A 26,345-nucleotide genomic window follows, 5' to 3' on the forward strand; every position below is an offset into this window, starting at 1 on the left:
TGTGGGCGGAGACGGTGTGTCCTAAAGCCAAGGCGGGATGGGGTCAGACCGAAGAGGTCACCCACCACGCAGAACCCAGAGGTCAAGTGCCCTCCCGTGCCCTGCTCTGCTTAACTGTGTCATTTGTGGTTTCCCTCAAAGGATGATGCCTGCAGCTTCTGAACTTTAAAATCTCAGTATTTTATGGATGCCTAATAAACCTCTCTGTATTTTCGTCACCATCCACTCTGGCACTTTGTCTCGGCATCAAAACGGTTTCAATACAATTTACTTTAATGTTAAATGTTATTTGAAAAAATGCTTACTTGGCAATTCAGGCTGGATATTTTCTCCATACTGATAAGATTAACTGCAATGGCATTTTATAACTATTTGCTATGAGATCAAAGTAGTATGTTTAAAAGATTGCTCTTCGAGGACCCTAAGTCAATTTTACGTCACCTTGGCTGTCTCTGGGGACAACATGTGGGTGCCTGGGGGCAGGAGTGAGGAGAGACTTGTCATTCTTTCCTATCTTTTGGATTTTGTGCCACACACAGACACTTCCTATTCAAACAAATACAAATACAAGTTAAAACATGAAATTACTATGTGCAGTGAGAATGTTATGTGTGAAGTTGATTTAATTCAATCTATATGCCATAATAAAGGACAGGATAAAAACTGTGTGGGATTATTTTAAGAGGTGAAGAAAAAACCCACATATTCATGTATGACATTCTCATGCAAAGCTAAAAAATTGAAAAGTCAGTGTTTCAAAGGAATCTTCTCAGGAGCAACTTCATTTTTCTGCTTCTGAAAACCTCATGTACCTGTGTCATAAGCCATGTGTGTTGACTCACTCAAGCCTTAATTTGACACAAGAAAATCAACTCATTCTGCTCCTTCCTCCGTTTCCGGAGAGACAGATGAAAAGGTAAAAATGTTTTCTCTCAGAGTTACATAAAGCTGCAAAGGTAAGGAATATTACTCAGCCATAAAAAGGAATGAAATAATGCCATTTGCAGCAACATGGATAGACCTAGAGATTATTATACTAAGTAAGTCAGACAGAGAAAGACAAATACCATATGATATCACTTATATGTGGAATCTAAAATATGACATGAACTTATCTACAAGACAGAAACAGACTCACAGACATAGAGAACAGACTTGTGGTTGCCAAGGGGGTGGTGGGCTGGGGGAGAGAAGGATTGGGAGTTTGGGGTTAGCAGATGCAAACTATTATATATAGGATGGACAAACAACCAGGTCCTACTGTATAGCACAGGGAGCTATATTCAATATCCCGGGATAAACCATAATGGAAAAGAATATGAAAAAGAGTATATATATATATATATATGCATAACTGCGTCACTTTGCTGTACAGCAGAAATTAACACAACATTGTAAGTCAACTATACTTCAATAAAATAAAAAAAAAAACTGCAATGGTAAGGACAAAATGTCCCATTACTAAGATATTTTTAATGTCAAATGCTTCTGAAAAGTGCAAGTGTCCTCAGAAGTGAACTTTGCTTTGGGAAACCCGGTGACAAACTTCCAATGCATCCAAATTTGAGGGGAACCTTGACAACAAAAATCTCACACTTTCAAAGGATCTAAAGTTTCAGTGACATCTTCTCCAAGGAATTTTTTTAAAATGTTGCCTTACTTTGTAACCCTTAGAGTGTATTTTCTATAAGGAAAAATACTTTAGGGAAAATGTGTCGCGTGGTTTCAGCCCAGATTTCCCGCCGTGAGGGTATAGATAAGAGGATGCTGCTCTGAGTGACCCGCACAAACTCTGATTGTTAACAGCACGAATGACAAGCTTTTTATCATGCGCAAGGCGGCACCAGGCTCCACACTCTATTTACTTCTCTTTATAGTATTTAGAAATAGTTGCAAGAATTGCCAACAGCTTTCCCTCTTAAGTATTTATTGTGGATGAAATTTATTAGTGCGCTAAAATGAGAGTGTGGAAGCTTTGAAAAGAACAGGGTGTCTACACAGTCTCAAAGGACATTCCCCAAACATACTCATGAGTTCCAAGGTGGGGAGGTACCTTTACAGAGGAGAAAGAGGCAGACCCCACCTTCACTAAGTGACCAGAGTTAATGTTCCCAGCCACTGGGAAGGCCACCAGACCCTGCATTGGATTATTGACCAGGGTTGCCATCAGCATTATTATTATTACCATAATTTCACTATAATTATTGGGACAACTGGTGAAATCTGAATAGACATTGTATTAATGCTAAATCCCCTAATTTTGATAACTGTGCTTTGGTTACATAAGCGGAGGGCCTTGTTTGTAGGAAATACACACTGAAGCGTTTATGGGGAGCATGATGGCTGCAACCAGCTCTCAAATGGCTTGTAAAGGTGTGTTTTAGTATAGTCAGGGCCAGAGAGCAAATGTGGCCAGAGGTTACCTCCTGATGAATCTGGGTGCGGGGTATGGGAGTTCTTTGTCCTACTTTTGCATTTTGGGGGTAAGTTGAAAATTGCTTCAAAAAAACAGTTATTATTTATTAGGAATACCCCTTATGATAATATTTCAAAGAAGAAGACGGAATTTAAAAAAAGTATCTTCAGTGAAGCCCTACTGTGCCTAATGATCTAACAGGGATATTTTACTAAAAGGACAGCCCTTCCTTTCCCCAGCACACGGGACGTGCAGGACGGATCCGAGCGCTAACTGTCTGAGCCACCCTCCTCCTGGCGGTGTTTGGACAGAAGCCACGGGAGGCCTGGAGGCAGGTCTCTGATGGAGAAAGCGCCCCCTCCCAACACAGACCAGCACCCCGAGCACATTCCAGGGGCACAGACAGAGGGCGTCCTCTGGATGAGGTTTTTTTTTTTTTTTTTTTAATAACTAGAGAACATACCCTAGGACATTTTAAATATTTTATTTACAAAAATTCAAAATGCTGATAAGTGTCCTGAAAAGACACCGGCTCTGGAAATGGGACATTTCAGTGTGAGCTCCCTGTGGGTGGGGACCAGCTCGGCCCCCATCACCAGGCAGCACAAGGCAGAGGCGTGTGGGGGAGTGCTCGGTTGGAAGAACAGCCAGAAGCTTGTTGGAACTTGTGGCAAAACTGGGCGGGACCTGGAACCCCAGGGGCAAGGTGGAAGGTCTGACCGAGATCTCGCAAATACAGGTGCGTCCACGGGCCTCAGAGAACCTGTGGCCGGTGAGGCCACCTGGAGGGCAGGACAGAGGAGGGCAGAGAAGGTGGCAAAGCAGGAGGACCAGGGTCGGTTTAGGAGAATCTGACTGAAACTAAGGTGCAGGGAGAGGAAGAGGGCAGGGTGGGACTTTGCAAACTATAATGTGTTGGCAATTCTGGTCGACTCTTTGGTCATACTTGTTGAGAAGACTAGAATCCTGGATGTGTTAATATAGATGTGTTAGTCCGGGTAGCTTGTACTTCTGACAAGGAAGCAGGGTACCTGAGTACTTCCTTAGACAGTAAGTCCTCTTTCCTCTTTGTTGTGGCCTCACAGCACTACCATGGTGTATTGGAATTTTCTGTTTATGATCTGTCTCTCACTATATGGCAAGACCTTCTGATTCATCGCTTTTCTGTGTTCCTAACACTTAGCAAAGTGCCTGCCATATACAGTGTCTCAGTGTTTGGGGGCTGCTGGTGGCAGAGACCAGGCAGGGGTTACCTGGGCGGGCTCTCACCTGGGCTTCTGTGCTCTGAGAGGCAAGGATCGCCCCTTGGGGACAGCTGAGACACCCCCAGGCAGGCTGGGAGGCGTTGGGGACACTGCTCAGATCCAGCCACGGGTCTGATCTGGGCCCAGGTGGTCTGGCTCCAGCGCCACCCGCCACCCCACCCCCCTGTGGTTTCTGACGGTGCCTGGTGGGGTCCAGGGCAGATGCCGGGGGTCCCCGTGGGGCTGTGGCCTGGGCACTCCTACCTGACTTATATGGTGGGCTTCAAAGGCTTTTTGGGGTGGGGGAGCGAGAGGGTTCAGTTGGTTAAAATATCACAAGGAAAACTACTAGCCTGGATGGTGTGAAATCAGGATTCTGCATATACTCCCCAGAGGAGGGGCAGCTGGGAGCCACTGGCGCTGGCACCTGGCAGGGCTTCCAGCCCATCGCCCTCCGCAGTGCTGCCTCAGGAAGCCCAGCTCCCACCCTGTTGTCCGCCGAGCGGGAGGCCTCTTGCTCCAGGTCACAACTTGCTCTGAAGTGGAGCCAAGGCCCACGGTGGGCAGGCAGCCTCCCGGGGAAGGCCAGGTCCGCTCTGGCGAGCCGGCCTGCACCCCAAGCAAATGTTTGCTGGGAAGAGTAACGCCTGCTTTCCGGGTGTGTGACCACATGCGATTCGGATAAACGTCCACTTAGGAAACGGGTGGTGATAACAGAGTACTGACTGACCGGACCGCTTTCACATTTCTCACTAAGCCTCACTTATCCACTGACCCTTAAAAATGCCAGCAAAACACACTTTTAAGGGAGCTAATAACATAACCACATTTTGGGAAGAAAATACCAAACAAACAAGTTAATACTCCAATTTAATCCGTCAGTGATTTTGTCCGGTATTATGCGAAGAGTTTTGGGAAGTGCGGGGGCCACCACAATATTTTCCCACTTTGTAAATGATCAGGTGATGTGCGTTCTGTCAGGACCACCACCTGAGCCTGTGTATTTCCTACCACTTCCCGTGTAGACGGGCTGGGTGCACAGACGGGGCACCGTCCCAGGAAGGGGTCCCGGGTGGAGCCCTGTCCAGAGCGGAGGTGATCTGGCGTGCTCACGAGCAAAACGCTGTGAACAGGCAACGGCCAGTGAGCCACCCCAGCCCACCCAGGCTGCCCTGGTGTCTCCCATCCAGATTGTCACAGGAGTCACCTCTTCCTCCCCAGAGCCCGTCTCCGCCAAAGGCCAGAGTGACCTTGATAAAACACTCAGGTCACGAAAATCCCCTCTGAGAAGGCTCCAGAGCCCTCCCAGGTTGGGACAGACCAGGCCTAAGAGGCCAGCGAGATCTGGCCCCTGATGCTCGCCCTGACTTCTCCCGGCACCGTCCCCTAGGCAGGCCACCTGCCAGCCTCACTCTTCTTTCTATAATTCAACTGAAATTCAAGTAGGAGATAATGTGAAGAGTAAACCCAAGTGTGACATTCTTAGAGGAAATTCTTAGGATTCCACTAAGATACTGTAGATTTTTCAATATAAAGAGTAATCTCACGTAGAATCTCAAATTCTTAATAATAAAGAAGAATCTTAAACATTCTTCTAAGTTTTCCTTCTAAAATTAAATAACTCTGAAATTAACTTTTAATGATAGGACATATTTGGTTCAAAAATTGTTCTAGATCTACAGGAAAATAAACAAGATCCTCAACGAATTGGACTGCGACACAGACTTTCTCAAGGATTTAATCCAAAAAAAAGTACTAGACTTAGTAAATTCGTGTTATGTTTACTATTGAAATACTTGAGTTAGCTCTACTTTTATGAGTTTTACAATAGACATTTTCTTTAAACAGAAGTTAATTGTCTTCAAATGTACCAAGTGTTATTAGTATGTAAGTCAGAGATTTGTCTTAATGTCACTTTTAAGGGGATCATCAAAACATAAATTCAAGAACTATTTAATCTAATGATATAAGTGATGAATATTTCAGAGTACTATAGAATAAGTGTTACTGAAAACTGTGTGCACATTAAAACACAATTTTCAGGAAGAAAGTTATATATTAGATATTAATTTCCTCATTTATATAAGTGTAGGCTCAATTGTAAACATAATCTCACTTGACACGGACAGAGACACGTATGACAACAGGATGTAGGTTTAAAAACTACCAAAAAAAGTATTACCTCTGAAAAAGTATTACAATTGCATTTGCACCTGCTGGTTCCCAATTCTCTTTTATTTTATTGATAGTTAATTATGGTTTCCGATAATCATTTTTAAGTAGCCTCAACATATCTATATGAAAATACATGCCTTCAATGCAAATGGTTTCTTGAGTTTTATTTTTTTTATTAAAAATCATGCTATAGGGGCTTCCCTGGTGGTGCAGTGGTTGAGAATCTGCCTGCCAATGCAGGGCACACGGGTTCGAGCCCTGGTCTGGGAAGATCCCACATGCCACGGAGCAACTGGGCCCGTGAGCCACAATTACTGAGCCTGCGCGTCTGGAGCCTGTGCTCCGCAACAAGAGAGGCCACGATAGTGAGAGGCCCGCGCACCGCGATGAAGAGTGGCCCCCGCTTGCCGCAGCTAGAGAAAGCCCTCGCACAGAAACGAAGACCCAACACAGCCATAAATAAATAAATAAAATTTAAAAAAAATTCTATAAAAAAAAAAAAATCATGCTATAGCTCAAAAACACATTTGCAAATTAGGTGCTTTGGATTCCTTAGTAACCCACGTGGGAGTTACTGGATTTCAGATAGAATCTGGGAGCTCTTGTCACGTGTGAGTTTGTCATAAACAGAAGAAAGAAGATGTGACAGATCGACACATCTTGATGCTAATTTCTCTTTATATGCTAAGAATAACTTTTTCCTTCATCAGAACCACATAGGAAATGTTTTATGATGAATTTTAGGCAAGCATGCAGGACAAAATTTAGAACTCAAATACATGTCTATAAATGTGTAAATCTGAAGTTGAATAAGAACAACCTGATTTTAGCTAGCACCTTGCAGTCTTGGGTGACTTTTCCAATATGTAAATCATCACAGTGAGCTGGGAGGACCCAGAGCTCCAGTTGGCTGAAGCATGGCTTTGGCCCCCCATCATCTCCTTGAGCCCCCTCCATGCCACTCAGTTAAAGACACAGTTAAATAAAAAACAGTGTGCCTGCCACGCCAGCTGGCATGGCCCCCTTTTCTAGGTAGTTCGCCATCGCTAACTCTGTCTTTTTAGAAATTCTAGGAGTTTCACTGGCTATATGGGAATGCTTATCAGAAACAAAAATCACATGAGAGGATGCAAAAAAAAAAAGCTTTAAAACATAATTCTTATCTGCCATCTGGATACAGAGCCTACAGGGCAGGTGTGTTCTACTGAAGGGGAGGGGAGGGGCACACGGGCCCATCTGTCTTACACACTGGGTCCTGCAACAGCTTCCCTCAGAAAAGAGGATTCTGAGAATGAAAAATGTCTCAAGACCACCATGCCAGGCAGTGGAGATTTTTGAAATACTGTTTTGGAGGAGTACACATGCACACACACACACACACACACACACACACATGCTCTTTGGGCACAACCGTTAACAAAAATGATCTTCTGAGAAATTGAACAACTCTTTTCTCCTTCAAGACATGTTTAATCAAATTACCAAATAACGATATTTTAAAGAAACGTATGTCCACCAAACAAGAGAAAACTAATATTCATAACACCCTTTCGCATAAGTAACATTGCCATCCAAGTGATTAGAAAAGTAGCCCTAAATCCTGCAGAGCTGAAGTAAATCACATTTTCCCAGGATACAGTCAACATTCAGAAGTGATCCATGTATGACCTACAGCTGGCATGCGCCTCTCATTTGAGCTGAAGGATGCACGTCTTAAGAGTGAACTGAATTCTGTTCTATTACTCCCAAGGATGCAGTCACATACCATAAAGCCTTTCTCTCTGCTCATGTAATTTCTACTCTTTTGTTATCTGGGAAACGGCTTAATTGTTAATTTAGGAATACACAGAGGAAAAGGTACTATCAATATTTCTTAGAGGTATGCTGTCTTCCTGATCATCACCCCCACCGATATACTCATAAAAGCATTTTTTTACAATCTTATTGCCTTTAATATTTTTAACACATGTTAATATTTGGGTATGGAGGGAAGCACTTCTAAGCACAGAGCTAGATTTTGAAGAAAGTCAAAGATTAAATAATATTAACGTTGGTTCTCAGTAAGCCACCTCGTTAAAAAACTGTTCCACCTTGCACCATTTAAAATATTTCAGTAAGGATTTACTTACCTGGGAATATTCAAAGTCAGTGATGGGGGCTATGCTCTTGATATAGTCTGATCGAAACTGGTTTTCTGGGTTGGCCAGTGGAACTGGGGGAATTATAGTACTCATCGCCGAAACAATTGTCTAAAGTGGAGTGAAGGAAAAAGATACATGGATAAATAAACCACTTAGGTTCCATGTGTGGCAATCTAGTGCATAATTTCTGTCTACGCAGTTTGAGGGAGCAGAGGATGCAACATTACTACTGAATAAATATTAAAAAAAATTCCTGGGATTTCCCTGGCAGTCCAGTGGCTTCCACTGCAGGGCGCATGGGTTCAATCCCTGGTCGGGGAACTAAGATCCTGCATTCTGCATGGCGGGGCCAAAAAAAAAATAAAAAATCCTTACCACAATAGCATCCTTAACGTTTTTCCGGATGTCCAGAATTTTCTGTTTCTTCTCCCTGTATGAAAACAGAATGGTTATTAATTAACTTTACACATTGCCCCAAATCAGTTGAGTGGGATTTTATATTCCCAGCTGCAGGGGGTCTACAATGGTACTAGCAGAGGTCAACATCAGCCCCAGGACAACAGCACAAAGTTTTTTATGTGGAAAAGGAAAACATCCACCTTTTCTGGTTTGGACTCTAAACAAACGTGCACACACCACAATCTCTAGCTCTAGACAACCACACAGGTTTTACGTAACATGGCAAAATCATCATGACTATTGCATATAAAAACTACAAGTCTACACCTGTAAATATATTTTATTTGAATCTATCCATATGTTGAATTGAAATAGATGCAGACAAATGATAGAGGGAAGTATATATAGACACATTGGTTAAGCATGCTCAGCACAATACCAATAATGCAGATCAATACCTCAAGAGTATTTAATAAATCATATATTGTTAAGTGATTTTATTTTGATGTAGACGCTACCAGAAGAAGGATTTGCCTAAATATGCCAAATTCAACAACTTACTTCTATATCCCCCCCCCACCCCAAAGGTCGACTCAAAGATCAAATTAACTGTTTTGAGAAAACACTTTGGGGAGGCCGGGAGAGCAGTGACAAAATTTGTCAACAACTTACTTCTATATCCCCCCCCCACCCCAAAGGTCGACTCAAAGATCAAATTAACTGTTTTGAGAAAACACTTTGGGGAGGCCGGGAGAGCAGTGACAAAATTTGCATGCAGTTGGCAAATTGCAAACCCGAAATCGGTCATTCCTTACTCGGGATTAAATCCATTGACGTGCAGGATCCTCATTTGTTTGACGATAGTGCTTTTCCCAGACTCACCAGCCCCTACAAACAAACAGAGAGAATGCTGTGATCTGTGGCCGGGCACCGTAGCCATCTCTCACGCCAACCGAGACTGAACTAGTGTCCTGCCCCCACGCGGGCGTTTTCAGGTGCGCTCTCGCTGTCTGCGGGGGCGCGGGCCCTGCCCGCCCGGCCCTCTCCGCGCTCCAGGCCGTGCGCCCCGGGCCGTGCGCTCCGCTCGGGCCGGGCGCCGCCGCGAGCCCCCCGCCTTACCCAATAGCAGCAGGCGGTGAGTCGCTTTGTAAGCCAGGCGCTCCTTCTGCAACTGCTTCTCGATCTTTTTGTTGGCCTCGCGTCTTTCCTTTTCATCGACGCCCTGGTCTTCTGGCGTCTTGCTGTTGCCCAAACACCCCATGCCTGCCCGCTTGCGTGGACGTTAGGCGCAGTTAGGAATTGCACAAAAGTAGAGAGTTGTAGGTGTGTGTGGATCCTGCGGCGGCCCCTCTTCCTCGCTGCTGAAAGAGATGCTCAGGTCTCTCGGTGTTTGCCGATCGAAACAGGCGTTTCTTCTCCCTCCCCCTCCCCGCCGCGAACTCCCGACTCAGAGGACATAAGGAAGATGCGCGGAGCCAACTACTTTTTAAAGACACTTGTTTAGAATTATCTGCTGGATAAACAGCAGTGAGCGGAGACGGGGCCAAGAGCGCCGGGGCCGCCGGAGCCAGCGGGGTGGCGCTGGCCCTCCCCTCGCCCCGCGCCCGATGCGCTGCCCGGGGGAACCTCGAGCAGGCACGCTCGGCCCGGTGCCCGGGCCCCGCCGGTGGCGGCCGAACGCGGCGCGGAGGGACGGAGCGCACCGGATCCCCGCCAATAACTGCGAACACCCGCCGGCCACCCGCGCCCCATCCCGGGTCCGAGCCCCTAGGGCCTCTCCGCGGCGGGGAGGGGAGCCGGCTCGGGTGCGGCCAGGCCGCGAGTCCCGGGGCCTGGAGGGGTGGCGGCCGCCCTCGAAGGGCCCCCGCGGAGGCTCACCCGCTTGCGGTCCGGACGCGGCGCGCGGCTCCCTCGCAGCCCGAGCGGCACTAGGTCTGGGCGTGCGCTCCCGGATCCCGCGCCGCCTCCGGCTCCCGGCGGGCGAGGCCTCGCGCATGATCATGCATATTCTATCAGGGGGAGGGTCCGTGCCGGGCTCGGGCACCCCGCCTCCCCCCGTTACCGTTCTAGACGGTTCCAGCAAACCCACGCCGCCTCCCGCAGCCTCCTGTGTACCTCCCGCCCCCGGCTCTCCTCTGCGAGCTCTGAGCAGCTTTGCTACTTTTCTGGAAGACGCCGTGGCCCCGAGCCAGGCACCGCTGCCGGAACCCGTGAGGGCGGCTGCTGGTTTCCACCTGTTGAGCGGGTGCCCGTCGCTCCCCATCCGCGCTGCTGGGCGCGGGGGGCGCAGAGCTGTGACCGCGGAGGTCGCCTCCCGGTACGTCGCTGGTACGAGTTTCGGGTCTCCAGGCCAGGGGCCCTGGCACCGCCGTCAAGTCCCCACTCCCCTCCGGCTCCACCGTATTCCCTCGCGGTCATCACGCCTGGCCTCCTGCACGGATCACGATCTCTGCCGCCCCTGCCCCTGCGCCCTGGACCGCGCGGGCCTCACCTGTCTCCCTGCTCTCTTCTCCTCCCTTCTCTACGGATTGTTCCGTCGGGCGGACAAACACGTTCAACTCTGTCCCATTTGACGGCCCATCCTACAGCTTCAGGCTCTGCCTCAGCCCCGCCGTGTCCTCCTGCCCACCGCGCGGCTCCGAGTTAAAACCGGGACCTGACTCCTTTTTCCCTTCCCCACCTCCCGTTCACGCCTCAGCTCCCAGCACCTGGCTTCGGCCCACCTGCTTCACTGAAATACTCTCACGGGGTCATCAGCAGACCCCCGGGGTCAGACTTCACCCAGGAACTGTGGTCTTCACCTTCTCTGACTCTCCTGGAGTCTCCCGGGTCCTTCGGCTTCCCCGACGTGGCCTTTGGATTTGCCGCCCACTCTCCACGTGGAGAGGCGGCTCAGACCCAGCACAGCCCTTGTCCCCTTAATACCTGGCCCTCGGGGGCTGACTGCCTCCCCCATCCTCTGCACACGCGGCTCCGACGACGGCCACACCAGACCTCCAGCCCAGCCCACACTCCTGACCACCAGGGCGGCAAGCACACCTCCACCTCCGTGCCTCCAGGATCTCCTCCCCGTGCCCACACACACAACTCCAGCGCGCTCCTCTCTCTCTTTGTGAATAAGGCCCCTGATTTTCCCAACCAGAACATGGCAGTCATTCCTGACTCCTTTTCCTTCTTGCAAACCCAGTTACCGTGTTCCTTTGGGTGCGTTTCCTAAACATCGTTCCTGTTCTTTCCACCCCATCTGCCGTTGCCATGGTCACTGTCGAGGCTGGATGTCACAAGTGGCCTCCTGCTCACATATTCCGGCTCACCTGCACAGTGCTGCCACAGTGACAATGCAAATCTCACATCACTGTCCCCACCACTGCCAAGCCCCCAGCCACGGTCCATCAAGACTGGGTCTGTGTAAACTCCTCAGCTTCAGCTCTCATGTCCTCCCTTCCTGGCGCTGCCCCAGCCCCCCTTTGACCCCTTGCACGTGGACACCCGAGTGCATGGCGTGGGTGCATGCGCTGCTTCACTCTCTGGGAGATGTGTGGCCCCTTCTTCACTTGACCAACTCTTAGTCACCCTTCCTGCCTCACCACTGCTTCCACAGTCAGGGCCAGGCCCCCTTCTCTGTTCTCCAGCATCTCACAGCACCTTACATTGTAATGGTTTGTTTGCTGCTCTTTCAAATGTCCACTGGACTTGGGACCCAGTGAGGGCCGGGGCAGAGCCTGCACTTCACACCTGCTGGGCTGTGCCCAGTTCAGTGCCTGGCCCGGGGAGATGCCCCTTGAGTCTTTGTTTGATGGATGAACAAGTTCACAAAGGCCAAAGATAACTCCCGCTCCAAGTGTGGGTTCTCACGAAAGGAATTTCACGATCAGATTTTAAATTCATAAAATACTTGTCCAGTTTAGTACTGTACCCAAATCACAATACTCTTTAAAAAACAAAAGCAGTAGTGTCTCTTCTTGACACAGCAGAAGCAAACACGCAGTGCCATGCCATATTCTGAGCTGGATAAGAGTTTTAGCTTGTGGAGGGACACTGTTTAGCACTGTTGTGAGGCCTCACTCCTTGTGTTAACACAAGCATTCACCTACGGCAACATCCATGTGGCCTGTTCAGTGGCTGACGGGGCAGTTGGAGGCGAGAACAGGTGTACAAAAATAGCAGAGTGCGGTGGGATGTTTTAAAAGATTTGTCTATTTTTTTAATGCCAAGGTTTCTATAAATTGTTAGCTGGAAGAGAAGGGGACAAAACAAATCCCACCAAACTTATAAAGGGAGAAAAAAGTTAGAACCTGGAACCCTGAAAACATAGCAAAAGGGTTTCACTTGTTCATATCTAGGAATTAGGGTTAAAATAACTCGTTTCTACGACTTATCCAGTGATTACTGGCCCTGGGCTAAATCCTTTCCATGGAGCAATTTATTTAGTATTTGCAATAACCCTAAAAGGAACTACTGTGACCGTTATTTTACAGAACGTTAGAGGGTGCATAAGAGGTGCGTCTGGGATCTAAACCCTTGCAGCGTGGCTGCAGCGTCTGCACTGTAAGTGCACAGAACACTGCTAACCACTCCAAAACGTAAAAGCAACGTGCTTACACAGCGATGCAACCTCTCTGTTGAGAAATGCCAAGCCCATCTTTACATAGTCTATTATCAGGTAGGAGCTCAAGACACTTTTTAAGGGGTTTCCCTGGTGGCGCAGTGGTTGAGAGTCCGCCTGCCGATGCAGGGGACACGGGTTCGAGCCCTGGTCTGGGAGGATCCCACATGCCGCGGAGCAACTAGGCCCGTGAGCCACAACTACTGAGCCTGCGCGTCTGGAGCCTGTGCTCCGCAACAAGAGAGGCCACGATAGTGAGAGGCCCGCGCACCGCGATGAAGAGTGGCCCCCGCTTGCCACAACTAGAGAAAGCCCTCGCACAGAAACGAAGACCCACCACAGCCAAAAATAAATAAATAAATAAATTAATTAAAAAAAAAAAAAGACTCTTTTAAAAAAAACCCCAGTCACCTGGCCTTTTCCTAGTCTGGTCTGGCAAACCGATCCTCATTTGAGTTTTGAACCCTAGGCTCAGAATCCAGAATCCCTGCTGGCTCACCTGGAGCGCGGGAGCGGCGCTGTTGGGGAGCAGCCTGGAGCTGGCAGTGCCAGCATCTGTCGCTAGGCAACGGCAGCGCAGCATCAGCACCACTCGCGCAGCGCACACCCACCTGCGGAGGCGGAGGGCCGCCGGCAGCGCGCTGCCAGCAGAGGGGGCGGCCAGGCGGGGAGATGCTGGGGCGGGGGATGCCCTGGGCAGCAAGGAGGGTTGGGAAGGCACAAAGTTTGGGGCGAAAGGGCAAACGTAAAACAAAGTGGTGTTTTCCTGCTCTTGTTGATATTTAAGACAAGGTGTCTCAGAAGTCTTAGTGCATTTGACAGTTGAATTATTTTAATTTCTTTTGTACATAGTTTTGTGAATTTTGAATAACGATTTTGAAATTTGTTTTTGTTTGAGCCCCTCTGATAGAAGTTGGCAAATGTCGAAAAGATCACAGCTGTTCTCTGGTTAGCTGGACGCAAGTCCTCGTTGATAACAATGAGAACAAAATTTGCTTCCCGTTATAAGGAGGACCTCCACAGAAATTTAATTAACAAGATGAAAAATTCAAAGGAACTTTTTCACATCACTACTGGCCTGGATCCAGGAGCTGCTGAGCCAGTTTGGAAAGTGACTAGAATGCTGTATGGCATGAGATAGCGGACATATTGAATTTAATTTTAAAAAATCAATGTTTTAAAACGTTAATAACTGGTCTAGCATTTTATACTGTAAAGGTTACTAAAGATCAAAACTGCACTCTAAGGCATTTGGAGCAGGTATATTGAAAGATTTTAAAGAGGAGGAACAAAGCAGAGTGGGAGAGGCGAACCCTCACTCAATGCAGTGACCGGGCCGAAGAAACGAAAAGCTGTGCCTAGTTTTGTAAACAAACTTGGCGGAGCCGGAGCCGGAGCCAGAGCCGGGGCGGCAGAGGGGCCGGTGAGCACACGGTCCTCGTGCTGCTTCCTGTCATTTAGCACCTTGCAGTTAGTTGTTTTCTCTCTTTCCTTTCTTAGTGTCTCGGTGGAAATGGTCTGTGTGGATTATTTTCATTCTCAGCAGCAAGTTCACCCCACGACCTAATCACAACACACTTTAAAAATCTTGTGAATTTTTTTTTACATTTTTAAATAGAAAAGTAGGGAAACGTTTTCAACATTCCCTTTCTGTACATAGCACTCTGCAATCAAATATTTTAGAATTTACTGAGTTAATTTCTCTTTTTTTTTCCCTACTCCTACAGCAAAGTAGTGTTAAGGAGCTTTCAGAATTGCCATCCATAAAGGGTAGGGATGCAGTCTTTTTAACTGATGGCTTAAAAAACCCAAATAGCGAATGAGTAGGAAAGGTATGTTAACTGTCTTTGACTTCACCCTGTGTCCAAAAACCCAGGACTGAAATATCCTCATTGGAAGACGCAACTCAGTGCCGAAGACAGGGGTTTAGTTTTGGTGTGAAGACGCGAGGTGGTCACTGAATGCATTAGAAAGTAGAATGGTGGTTACCAGGGAGTGGTGGAGGGGGAAGGGGAGCCAATGTTTGATGGGGGCGGAGTTTTAGTTTGGGAAGATGAAAAATTCTGGAGATGATGGAGGTGATGGTTGCACAACGAGAATGTACTTAACCGCCACTGAGCTGTGTGCTTAAAAGTGGTTAAGATGGTCAATTATACGTTATGTATATTTAACCACAAAAAGACAAGAAAAAAATTTACATTTAGGGTCTTCATCATGACCGTGGTTGAAGAGAGAAATCCTTCTCTCTGGTGGTTTCCCGCTATTCGTTTTGAGGCTTCCGATTACAGCCACGTGACTTCAATTCCTCCTTTACAAACATCTACTGCAGTTATAGTTCTGACCAGCAGGTGGCGATGCAGACCCTGGAGTCAGAAGGAGGCTCCAAGGGCGCCTGTAAAGCGGTGAGTTTCCATCATTCACTCACCGTAGAGCATTTTTTGAATCCGACACACACGCAGCCTGGAGATTACAAGGACGAACTCGACCTTGTCCCTGATCGCAAGCAGTTTAAACGGCTAGGAGAGAGGGGCAGACGTGCAATCAAGTCCTCGGGATTCTGTAGAGATTACAGTGGGAGCACATAGGGGTGTGTGGTCAATTACACAAGTGAAGAAAAATGTCACTTCCTTCCCTAGAGCGATGTGTGCTAACCTTTGTAAGTCACCCTTCGTCTTATTTTTAAAAAGACACTGAAAGATGCTCTGTTTCTAGTGGCTCATCTGATCAGATCATTGCAACAGCTACAAGATTATCCACACTTTGCAGAGAAGGCTGTTGGTCTGAAGGTTCCACAGGGGCCTGATGGGGGTGGAGCTCTGTCTGATCCCAAAACCCGAGCCCTTTCCAGAAGGAACTCTGACTGGTGGGGAAAAAATCGCACCGTTCTCTCTTCCAAAACAAGAAATCAAACAAGCCCACCTCCTTGCTAACACAGGCAGATTAATCTGCATATAATGACTGATGAATTAACTCTTCGCTCAGTTGCCTTAGCAACTGGTTTCTTTTAGAATTTGGCTCAGTTACAGAGTCTAAAGCAACAGTTTTCCTTGTAATAGAATGTCAACCTGTATATGAAATTAAACAGAACATGAACTTGCTCCATCATAGGTGGGAACTATGGGCCTTTCCCAGGAAGGTTGCATGGGCTCTTCTGAAGCTTGCGGGCTGTGAACAAGGGAGACAGAGCCTAGGGATCGTCTGTATTTCCCGTTCGTGGTTTATTTGCTCATTAAGTAGGAACCGTTTGATGAATTTAGATGACAGATAAATTCAAGACTGAGGTTCAAAAGGGAGACTCTGAGCGCAAATCCCAAACCCTTAGGTGCGTGAATGACAGGACGGGGCAGGTGGACAGATGCATTGAGGTGGTTACTGAGAACCAGGATTTTCAGAGAAAGAGGACGGACAAACATGGAATGGGGAAACGCAAGGAACGCCCGTGGGATGGACTGGAATTGTAGTGATCGGAATGAGCTCGTGATGTCTAGAGTATGTATGTATGTGTCCGTGATTATGTGCACATACGTGTGTGTGTACACTGTACGCCTGTGCATGTGCCACACGCATCTATTCCCTTGTTCTGTCTGCTGAAAAGACGAGGCATTAGACACGCCAGTGGCGGTGAGCGCACCTAGTGCCCAGGCCTTGGTCTTCAGTATCACCCACAACCCAGAGGAGCCAGGCCTCCTCAGAGAAACGGCAGATTCCAGGGTTGGGGCAGGGGAGCCACAGATAAATCTGGAACATTGTTATTCCAGAAAGTAGGAAAGTGCTTTCAAATGCTGGGGGCACCTCCTGAGAACACAAGACCGGACAGAAGGGGCTCCCGTTTGGCCAAATCTGGGATGATTTCAGCACCAAGGTATTTAAGGACAGGAGTGACGTCTAAGCCACTGAAAAATATAGAAATACCATGTGTCCATGCCAACAACAAAGAGATAAATAAAGGGGGGGGGGGAGAAGGGAACATAACATCAGTCATAGAGAAGCGAGAACCCCTCTCACTCACTTCTTGGTTCCTTTCCTTCCTGCCTGCTGGCGAGCTGGATTTTGTTTGTGTGGAGTTTATCATCGGTCTCCCCGAGTATTTATGCAGTGCTGATGGCATGGCCAGTGTTGCCCCAAGGAGTCACGACTCACGCTGTCCGGCTGTGGGTTCTGTTAGGGATGCTTCTTTATCCCCAGGACGGCCGGAAGTCAAAGTTGTCAGAAGCAGGGCAGTAATGGGGCAAGTTTTACGTGGAGAATTGATTACAGGCCGGACAAAACTAGAACCGATGGTCGTCAGGAGGTGGGGTGCCCTCCCTGGGACAGAGATGGCGGGAACAGTCGTGCAGAATGGACAGGTGCATGACCTATCTGGGGATGTACAGCATCACACGGGCACACAGAACAATTATTCCCAGGAGATAAAAGGGACCACACAAAGGAGGCGCCTCTTTAACCGCCACTGGGGGATGCTGCCGCACGCAGGTGTGCACAGGTAAGGGCCCTGTCAGTGGGGTTCCCCCCCCCCCTCCAGGGCCCGCTCTGCCACTGGCAGGGCATCCTTCGCTTTCACCTCTCGCCCAGCACCACCACTCACACCTGGGAGCTCAGTACAAGCCGGTTTCCCCGCTACCCGCCCGGCGGGCAGTGCGGACCGCGGTCCGGGAGCAGCTGCTGCCCATCCATCGGACTTCCCGCGCCGCAGCGCCACCTGGCGACTGACGCAGGAACGACCGGCCGCGCGCACCTGCCTCGCCTCGAGAGGCCCTGGGTCCCCACAGCCCGGCCCCACCTTCGCTTCCTTCCCGGCTTCTTTTCTCCTTTTCTGTTTGCAATTTCTCACGTGTCAGTTAGTCAAAGCTCACAACGCGCCTATTTCAAAATACACAGCCTCCCCTACCCATCCCTTCCCTCCCTCCCCTCTTCCTAAGGCCGCTGTTTTCCATCCCCCCGATGTCCCTGTATTTCTGTGTTACTGCTGTTAAATTATCCTGTTCATCATAAACTATCGGGTTCTGTTGATTTCACATTTACGTTGATAAAACAGTGTTTCAAAGTATATTGACGTCTTAGAAAATTCCACATACCCACCCCTCGATAAATATGTAAATGTTGGTAAGGTCCATATCTAGATACTTGGAATTAAGACTCTTGATATTGCAAGGCAATTGTACAAGGCAATTAAAATTATAAAATTGGAGGCAAAACTTGACGTTATTCACTATTGAACAGATATTCTGCAGGTTAGGGCATAAGGTGCAGAGTTACACGTGGTTAAGAACAAAAGGCTCCAGCAGACAGAATATTTAAGAAACTACTACAACGCAACAACAGAAAGACAAATAACCCAATTACGAAAGGAACCAAGTATTTGAACAGACATTTCTCAAAGGAATATGTACAAATGGCCAATCAGCACACCCAAAGATGTGCAACATTAGTCATTAGGGAAATGCAAATCCAGAGCACAGGGTATACCATTCCACGCCCACTAAGACGCCTGTAATAAAAAAAAGATGGACAATAACAGGTGTTGATGAGAATGTGGAAAAATTGGAAAAATTGGAACCCTCACATGTTGCCAGTGAAAATGTAAAGTGATTCAGCTGCTTTGGAAAATAGTCTGGTAGTTCATCAAAAAGTTAAACAGAGAGTTACCATATGACCAAGGCATTCCACTCCCAGATATGCACCCAAGAGAAATGAGAACATATGTCCAGACAATAACCTGTACACGAACATTCATGGCAGCATTAGTCATAATAGCTAAAAAGTGGAGACACACATTTTAGCTATTATATCTACCAACTGAATGAATAGATAATAAGTAACAGGTGGCAGATCCATACGGTGGACTTTATTTGGCCATAAAAAGGAATGAAGTGCTGGTCCATGTTATATGGGTGAAAACATCCTGTTAAGTGAAAGAAGCCAGACACAGAAGACTACATATTGTGTGACTTTTTATGCAAAACGTCCAGAACAGACAATTCCATAAAGAGAGAAAGTTGATCAGTGGTGGTCAGGGGTGGCAGGGGGAGGGGTGACTGCTAAGCGGCAGGGGGCTTCTTTTTGGAAAGATGAAAATGTTCTGGAATGAGGTAATGGTGATGGTTCCACAACCTTGTGAATACGCTAAAAACCTGCTGAGCTGTACAGTTTTCAAAAGGGTGAATTTCATGGTATGTGAATTATATTTCAATTAAGAAAAGAACAGATGGCAATCTTTCTGGGTTGGAATTAAAATGCACGGCGGGACTTCCACGTTCTCATTTCTGTTTTGTCAACGACAATTTCCCATTTATTTTATGCCAGGTTCTGCCAGGTGGTGTGGAGGTTTAATAGATAAATCAAAGTGGACGTGACTCTCATAGGATATAGTCTGATCATGGATTTCAGGTAAACTTATGAATGTCCACAGCAGAAGGAAAGGTATTCTAAGGGAGTTACATATAAAATGAGCAGACACTTCCGACAGAGGGGATCAGGAAAGGCTTGGAAAAGGAGGTAACACCCGAGATGACCTTTGAAAATGGGGGAGGGGATTCCAGGGGCAGAGGACCAGGGGAAGCCAAGGAGCCAGCGAGGAGGCGGCACAGATGCTTTGGTGTGGTGGGTCCATGTGCGTGTAGAGGGGAGTGGGCCACGAGAAACGGGGGGAGGGGGACAAAGGGTACGAACTCCCAGCTGTAAAATAAATACGTCCTGGGGATGGAGGGTACAGCATGGTGACTACAGTTAACAATACTGTATCGTGTACTTGAAGGTTGCTAAGAAAGTAGACCTTAAAAGTCCTCATCACACACAATTTTTTTGGTGGGTATGTGTGGTGACAGATGTTAACTAGATTTATTGTGATAATTTCACAATATAGACAAATACTGAATAATTTCGTTGTACAACTGAAACTAATATAATGTTTTCTGTCAACAGTATCTCGATTAAGAAATACTAAAACAAAGTAACCTCCTAAAAAAAAAGAAAGAAAAGTTTGCCACTTGACCCTGTGGTCTTGGTCTAGAGCCTCGGTCAACTCTACAGTCCCCACCTGCTGGGGTGCAGCGGGGGTGGGAGCGAGGGGACAGGGTGCCTGCCGGGCCAGCGCTTACACTTGCCTGTCACCATCTGACCTTAGCCTGACATCCACGCATTTACTGAAAAACATGCCTTCAGGCACGTGCAGGACACTGAAGACCAGCAGGAAACTTGAAGGATGAGGTCTCTGGCCCCAGGAGGTTACTGGCGTCAACGCTAAGCAAACACATGAATGAAAATGTAATTCAAAATGGGGTAAGTTCTATGAAGGAAAGAGTTGCCCAGGGAAAGAAAAAATGGGCATCAAATAAGGCTTCTCAACAGAGAGAGTAACAACAAAGGCAAGATGTGAAGCTAAGACGAGTTCATGCAGGTGCAAGAAAGGGGACCCGTTCTCCAGGCAGAGGGAGCAGTGGGGGGGGGGGGACAGAAATGGCAGGGACAGAGGGACAGAGACAGACGGTGTGACGTACCCTGAAGGGGCGGTTCTCGGTGATATTTCACACACACAAACACACACACAGACCCAGACACAGGCACACACAGACACGCACACACACACAGACACGTACACACGCAAAGACACATGCACACACACAGACATGCAGACACAAACACAGACACACACACACACACAGTCGCACACACACACAGACACAGAGATGCACACACACACATGCACACACAGAGACATGCACACTCAGACACACCCACAGACACACCCACAGACACACAGAGACATATACACACACATGCGCACGCGATGGCAGACACGTGGTCGCGTCCTGAAGGGCCTCAGAACAGCCTGACGTTAGGCGGGGAATCTCGTTCTCTCTCACGTCTCAGGAGAAAACGCTCCATCTCTCCGCATTAGAGGTCGTGAACCTTCCAGCCCACAAACGTCACATCCTGGGTGTCATTTCCAAGATTTTAGAAATATGGCTTAAATATTGTATTTGCTGCAAACACCAAAATATCAGTACAAAGACCAAAGAGCAAATCAAAACTCTGATGCCTGAGATCTCTTCCCTACTAGTGGTTCTGACATTTCTTGTTGAGATTTCATCTGCTCCCTGGTCCACCCCTACCAGTGTTTAAACCGCAGGATTTTAAGTGATGCCTTATGGTTTCTCCCAAGAGAGGAGAAATCCCTGTCCCTTACCTGTGAGCTCCCAAGGAAACAATTTGCCTTCGAAATGTCTAACAGTCTTTAGCTTGCAATAGTGCTTGGGATTATACATCATAAAACTCACTGTCTAAGACAGGAATCAGGAATATTTTCATTTTCTTACAGTGATATAGCAAAAATCTATGTTTCTGTCCATTTCATCACTGTAAGGAAACAGAAGAAATTATGAAGAAATCAATGTCTTTTATCAAAGAATAATGGTGAAATTAAGTTTAGAAATAATTTTAGAAAATATTAAATGCATTTATCTTAAAATGCACCTTTGAGGTCTGGGACAAGAACAGATACCAGTTAGAAACAATGTTAAGCTCTCACTTGAGCTGTCCACCCAGAACTGTTACCAGAGCCTCTTTCCTCTGGGCTCCCGAGACTTTGTGAAGTTGGAGCCGCTGGTGAACAAACAGAACCAAGACCCGGGACAGACAGAGCCAGGCTGATGCCTCCTCTGCCTCTAACTTAGGCTGTTTGAGCTGCGATTCTATCACAGTTGAAAACAAGTGACTCTGATTTCCCTACACAGTTGGCCCAGTGAATTGCTCCCCATCAGCCTTCTGCCTTTGAGTTTCAGCTTTACAACTTCAGTTTGGGGTCCCGTTTTAGAGAGAAGATAGGGGAGAACAGAGCAGAAAAGTAGCAAGGCAGCAGGGGGCCCGTTAACAAAACAGTTTATAGTTTAATGATTTCCAGTGTGGATGTTCCCGTGACGCCTGGCATCACCCAGGAGCTCAGTAAATGGCTAGAGAAGCAGTTAATCTGACCACATCCCCCCCCCCCCCTTTCGCTCTGACCACACGGCAGAGAGATTAGCTTCACCACCCTTGCCCTCACTCACATACCACGGTCCCACTTCAGCGTCTGGTGTTTAATCTTTGGGATCATTAGAACACAGATCCTACAAATAGTAAGTAAGGATCTTTGTATTACACATATTAGATTTAGGTATGGTGCAGCACAGCGGTCCCCAACCTTTTTGGGACCAGGGACCGGTTTCATGAAAGACAATTTTTCCACGGATGGTCGGGGGGGGAATGGTTCAGGCGGTAGTGAGAGCGATGGGGAGTGGCAGATGAAGCTTCACTTGCTAGCCCACCACTCACCTCCTGCTGTGCAGTTCGGTTTGTAACAGGCTGGGACCGGTATGGGTCTGCGGGCCCGGGGTTGGGGACCCCTGGTGTAGCAAGCCATAATTTATTATCTCATTCTATAATTAGAATTGTCCCTCTTTTGAGTTTTGATCTATCCTTTTAAAAACAGCAAACATTTATTAAGCCTCTACTATATGCTAGGCACTATTATTAAGGGCTTTATCTTTAAAAAAAAAAAAGTAAAATTTAAATACATTGAAATGCATAGATCTTAAGCATACAGTTTGATAAGTTCTCACATGTTTACACCTGTGTAATCACCGTCCCACTCAAGATACAGAACATTTCCATGACCCCAGAAAGGTGCTTCATGACTTTTTCCAGAAATCTGACCCCTGAAACTACTGTTCTGATTTCTATCACCACTGACTGGCTTGACCTCTTCTAGAATTCAGTATAAACAGAATCATAAGTAGATACTCTTTTGTACGTATACATAACACTCAAAAATCTCATCCATGTTGCTATGTTATCAATCAGTACTTTTTTTATTGCTGAGTATTTCATTGTATGAATATACACAGTATGCTTATTCATTCTCTTGTTAGTGACAATTTGAGTTGTTCCCAGTTTTCCGCTATCTTGAATAAAGCAGATAGAAGCATTTTGTATAACTTCTTATAATAAAGGCGTATTTTCATATTTCTCCTGTAAATTCCTAGGAGTGGTATTGCTGGGTCATAGGATGTGTGTTTAACTTCATAGAAAACTACTCAGTAATTCTGGGAAGTGACTGTACAATTGTCCTTGTGCCACCAACAGAGAGTGAGGGTTTGGCATCTAGATCAGGGCTCAGCAAACTTCGGTTTGCAGCCTGTTTTTGCATAGTCTGTGAGCTAAGACTCCATAAGTGGTCGGGGAAAAAAAATCAAAGGAATAGTATTTCATGATTTAAAAATTTAAAAATTACATGAAATTCAGATGTAAGCATTTATAAATACAGTCTTATTGGAGCACAGCCCCACTCGTGTGCTTAGGTGTGGTCTACGGCTGCCTGCATGGCGCAGCAGAGCTGACTAGGTCCCATGGCCTGCCCCTCATACAGAAAGTCTGCTGACCCTGTTTTATATCCTGGTCAGCACTGGAACTGTGGGTCTGTAGGCCACCCTGGTAGGAGTGAACTGCTGTCTGTGGTTTTAATTTGCATTTCCTTGATGACCAATCATGCTGGCAGTGTACTGGTTTTTCACATATCTTCTTTTGTGTACTGTCAGCTCCAAGTCATTTGTCCGTTTTTTTTTTTTTTTTGGCTGCATCTTGTAGCTTGTGGGATCTTAGTTCCCTGACCAGGGATCAAACCAGGGCCCCTGGCAGTGAGAGCTCGGAGTCCTAACCACTGGACCACTGGGGAATTCCTTGTTTGCCTGTTTTAATCGGGCATCTTTTTACGTCAGTCTGTAGGATTCCCTTCTTTGTTCTGGAAACAAGTGCTCTGCAGGTGCATGCTCTGGGGATGTTTTCTCCCAGTATGGGTGGGGCCCCGCTGGGCCAAGAAATCCTACGAGGTGGTTTATGATCCCATTTCTCAGATGAGGAAAGCAAGTAACTAGATTTTTTTTTCTTTTTCTGGTGGTTTATGATCCCATTTCACAGATGAGGAAAGCAAGTAACTAGATTTTTATTTTTCTTTTTCTGAAGAGGAATATGACTACTTTCCTTTCCCAGCTGAACTGGAATGTTTTTGTCTAAACCCTGGTTATTACGCTCCGGCCTTCCCTGCCAATCCAAGCTCATTATTGTGCCCAAGTCCAAAAGGGAGCTGTTTCTTCTGAGAAAACACCACCCACCAGAGGGGGAAGTGGGTCTGAGTATTAAATAAACATCATCCATTAGGGTGCAGGGAAGTGCATCAGACCAGCTGCGTCTCTGCCCGCCTTTCAGGCCAGACAGCACCGATCGATGGATAGCTGGTGTGCAGGACGCTGTTACATTAAATTAAGAAATGATTCTAAAGTAAAGTATCAGGTACTTTAGAGCTTCTGAGAGAGAGAATTACATAACCATCCTTCCTGGCCCAGGAGGGAAGGATGGACAGAAAACGGCCATCTCCCTCTGGGTTTTGCTGCTTCTTTCCAGCGCATGGAATTTCCTTGTACATGAAAAGCTCTAATAGCCAATTAAGAGGGCCCAACCTCACCTTCCAGGGGGACACCATGAAGGCTGATGGGGCGTCGCGACTAGACTGTGGATGCAGCTGGCGTGGGGCAGGTGCCGGGTTTCGATGGTGGGAAACAGGCTGGGCGTTTTGCTGTGCATTTGCTCCAAGTGCAACCTTAATACACCGTTTTCTGACAAACCCCTCAAAATGGAAAAAAAGAATCCCTGGTCCCCTTTAAAAACAAATCTATTCTATGAGTGCACTTCGATCTTTCGGTGACCTCCATGCGGCCTCCCTTCCTCCAGGCCCTGCTCTGTCCTGCCAGCGGACTGGGCGTGACGGCGCTGGTGCCCTTGTCTCTGCACTAGGCCACGGGGATGCCTCTCTGCTCAGCCGCCTGGGCAGGAGCTGCTGAACTCACAAGTGGGTGGCCCGAAACACGGCCCAACATCCTTCTGAACACAGGCCATCCCCACATCAAACGATGGATTAACTCCAACTTACACCCTCCTGGGCTGTGCTTCCTTCTAAGGAGAGGTGTGGGTTCAGGGTCCGTCCACACTGGCCTTGGAGGTCCATGGCCCCACCTGCTCGTTCTCACTGCACCATCCCTTGGGCCACATCTGCTTCCTGAGTCTTGCTCCACTGATTTGAAACAGGGAGCTTTGTGTCTGCAGGATGCTGGTGATAGTTTATACAACAGAGTGATATAGAAGCTGTGGCTGCATCTTCTCCCCAGGCTGTAAGGACGTTTTGTGCATGTGAGTTTGGAAAAGCCAAGGCACAGCCAGAGCATCTGGAATTTCTCCTGACTTTAAAAGCCATGGGACTGGGCTTCCCTGGTGGCGCAGTGGTTGAGAGTCTGCCTGCCAATGCAGGGGACATGGGTTCGAGCCCTGGTCTGGGAAGATCCCACATGCTGCGGAACAACTAGGCCCGTGAGCCACAATTACTGGGCCTGCGCGTCTGGAGCCTGTGCTCCGCAACAGGAGGGGCCGCGATGGTGGGAGGCCCGCGCACCGCGATGAAGAGTGGCCCCCACTTGCCACAACTGGAGAAAGCCCTCGCACAGAGGCGAAGACCCAACACAGCCATAAATAAATAAATAAATAAATAAAAATTAAACTTAAAAAAAAAAAAAAAAAGCCATGGGACTACAGGAGGCTGGGGCAGGACAAGGCAGCAAACTGAAAGGGAGGTGTCCTGGGGGTCCATGCAGCTCAAGTCCACTGCACGACTCAAGAAAACAGACATTTATCTGAAAAAAAGTGATCAAAATCTCCCAGTGGAGAACATTCTGTTTTTCTGTGACTGTACCAAGTACTTCCTCTTAGAGACACAGACAGAGGTCAAGCCAGCGTTCTGGTTTCTACCAACAGCCAAGTACAACAGAAAGGCAGCAAGTGTCCCACAGAGACTGCTTCCATCTCGAGAGATGTATTCCTGGCAGAGGAAGACCAAACACACAGGAAAACAACAGGAAATAATAGAAGGAAGCGAAAAACATGAATCCTAACCACAGTTGGCCATTTTTAATTTGAATAATTATCTGGAAAAAAGGATAATATCAAATGAATACTTTTCCAATCAGAATGTAGTGAACAAGAATTTACGTCATAGTCAACAAAAAGAGGCGGAAGAACAATCAATGGCATCTACTGTCATGACTGTGTCATGACCCTATGAGCTCAGTGGCAGAAAGATTCACTTGAAGGATGGGGAACCTGGCTTCGCTTGCCGTGTGTTCAGACAGATTACATATTTTGATCCCACACCCAGTCTTGTCAACTGCGTTTTGCTGGTGTTGACCTGGGGCCGCTGCCCCTCCAGCCCAGTGCTCGGCCTGCGGAAATGTCCCTTTAGCTTGGGAGAGATCCGACCGAGGTGAGACTTGGTGGCCTCTGGGCCA

General features: G+C 47.4%; 1 protein-coding gene across 2 annotated transcripts in view; it reads right to left on the bottom strand.

Moving 5' to 3' along the window:
* The window catches only part of GNAL (G protein subunit alpha L), an 89,680-nt gene that overhangs the window by 61,072 nt on the left and 2,263 nt on the right, over positions 1 to 26,345 (bottom strand). The window contains exons 1-4 of one of the 2 annotated variants that reach the window (XM_059895512.1): positions 9,495 to 9,636; positions 9,191 to 9,263; positions 8,352 to 8,406; positions 7,965 to 8,084 (exon numbers count right to left, since the gene is read on the bottom strand). In XM_059895512.1, the coding sequence (XP_059751495.1) occupies positions 7,965 to 8,084; positions 8,352 to 8,406; positions 9,191 to 9,263; positions 9,495 to 9,636 (390 nt within the window). Of the gene's footprint in view, positions 1 to 7,964; positions 8,085 to 8,351; positions 8,407 to 9,190; positions 9,264 to 9,494; positions 9,637 to 26,345 lie in introns of those variants that run through there. The other variant, XM_059895511.1, reaches the window with a different exon arrangement.

This window comes from Balaenoptera ricei, chromosome 14, assembly GCF_028023285.1.
Source record: "Balaenoptera ricei isolate mBalRic1 chromosome 14, mBalRic1.hap2, whole genome shotgun sequence".
Classification (NCBI taxonomy): Eukaryota; Metazoa; Chordata; class Mammalia; order Artiodactyla; family Balaenopteridae; genus Balaenoptera; species Balaenoptera ricei.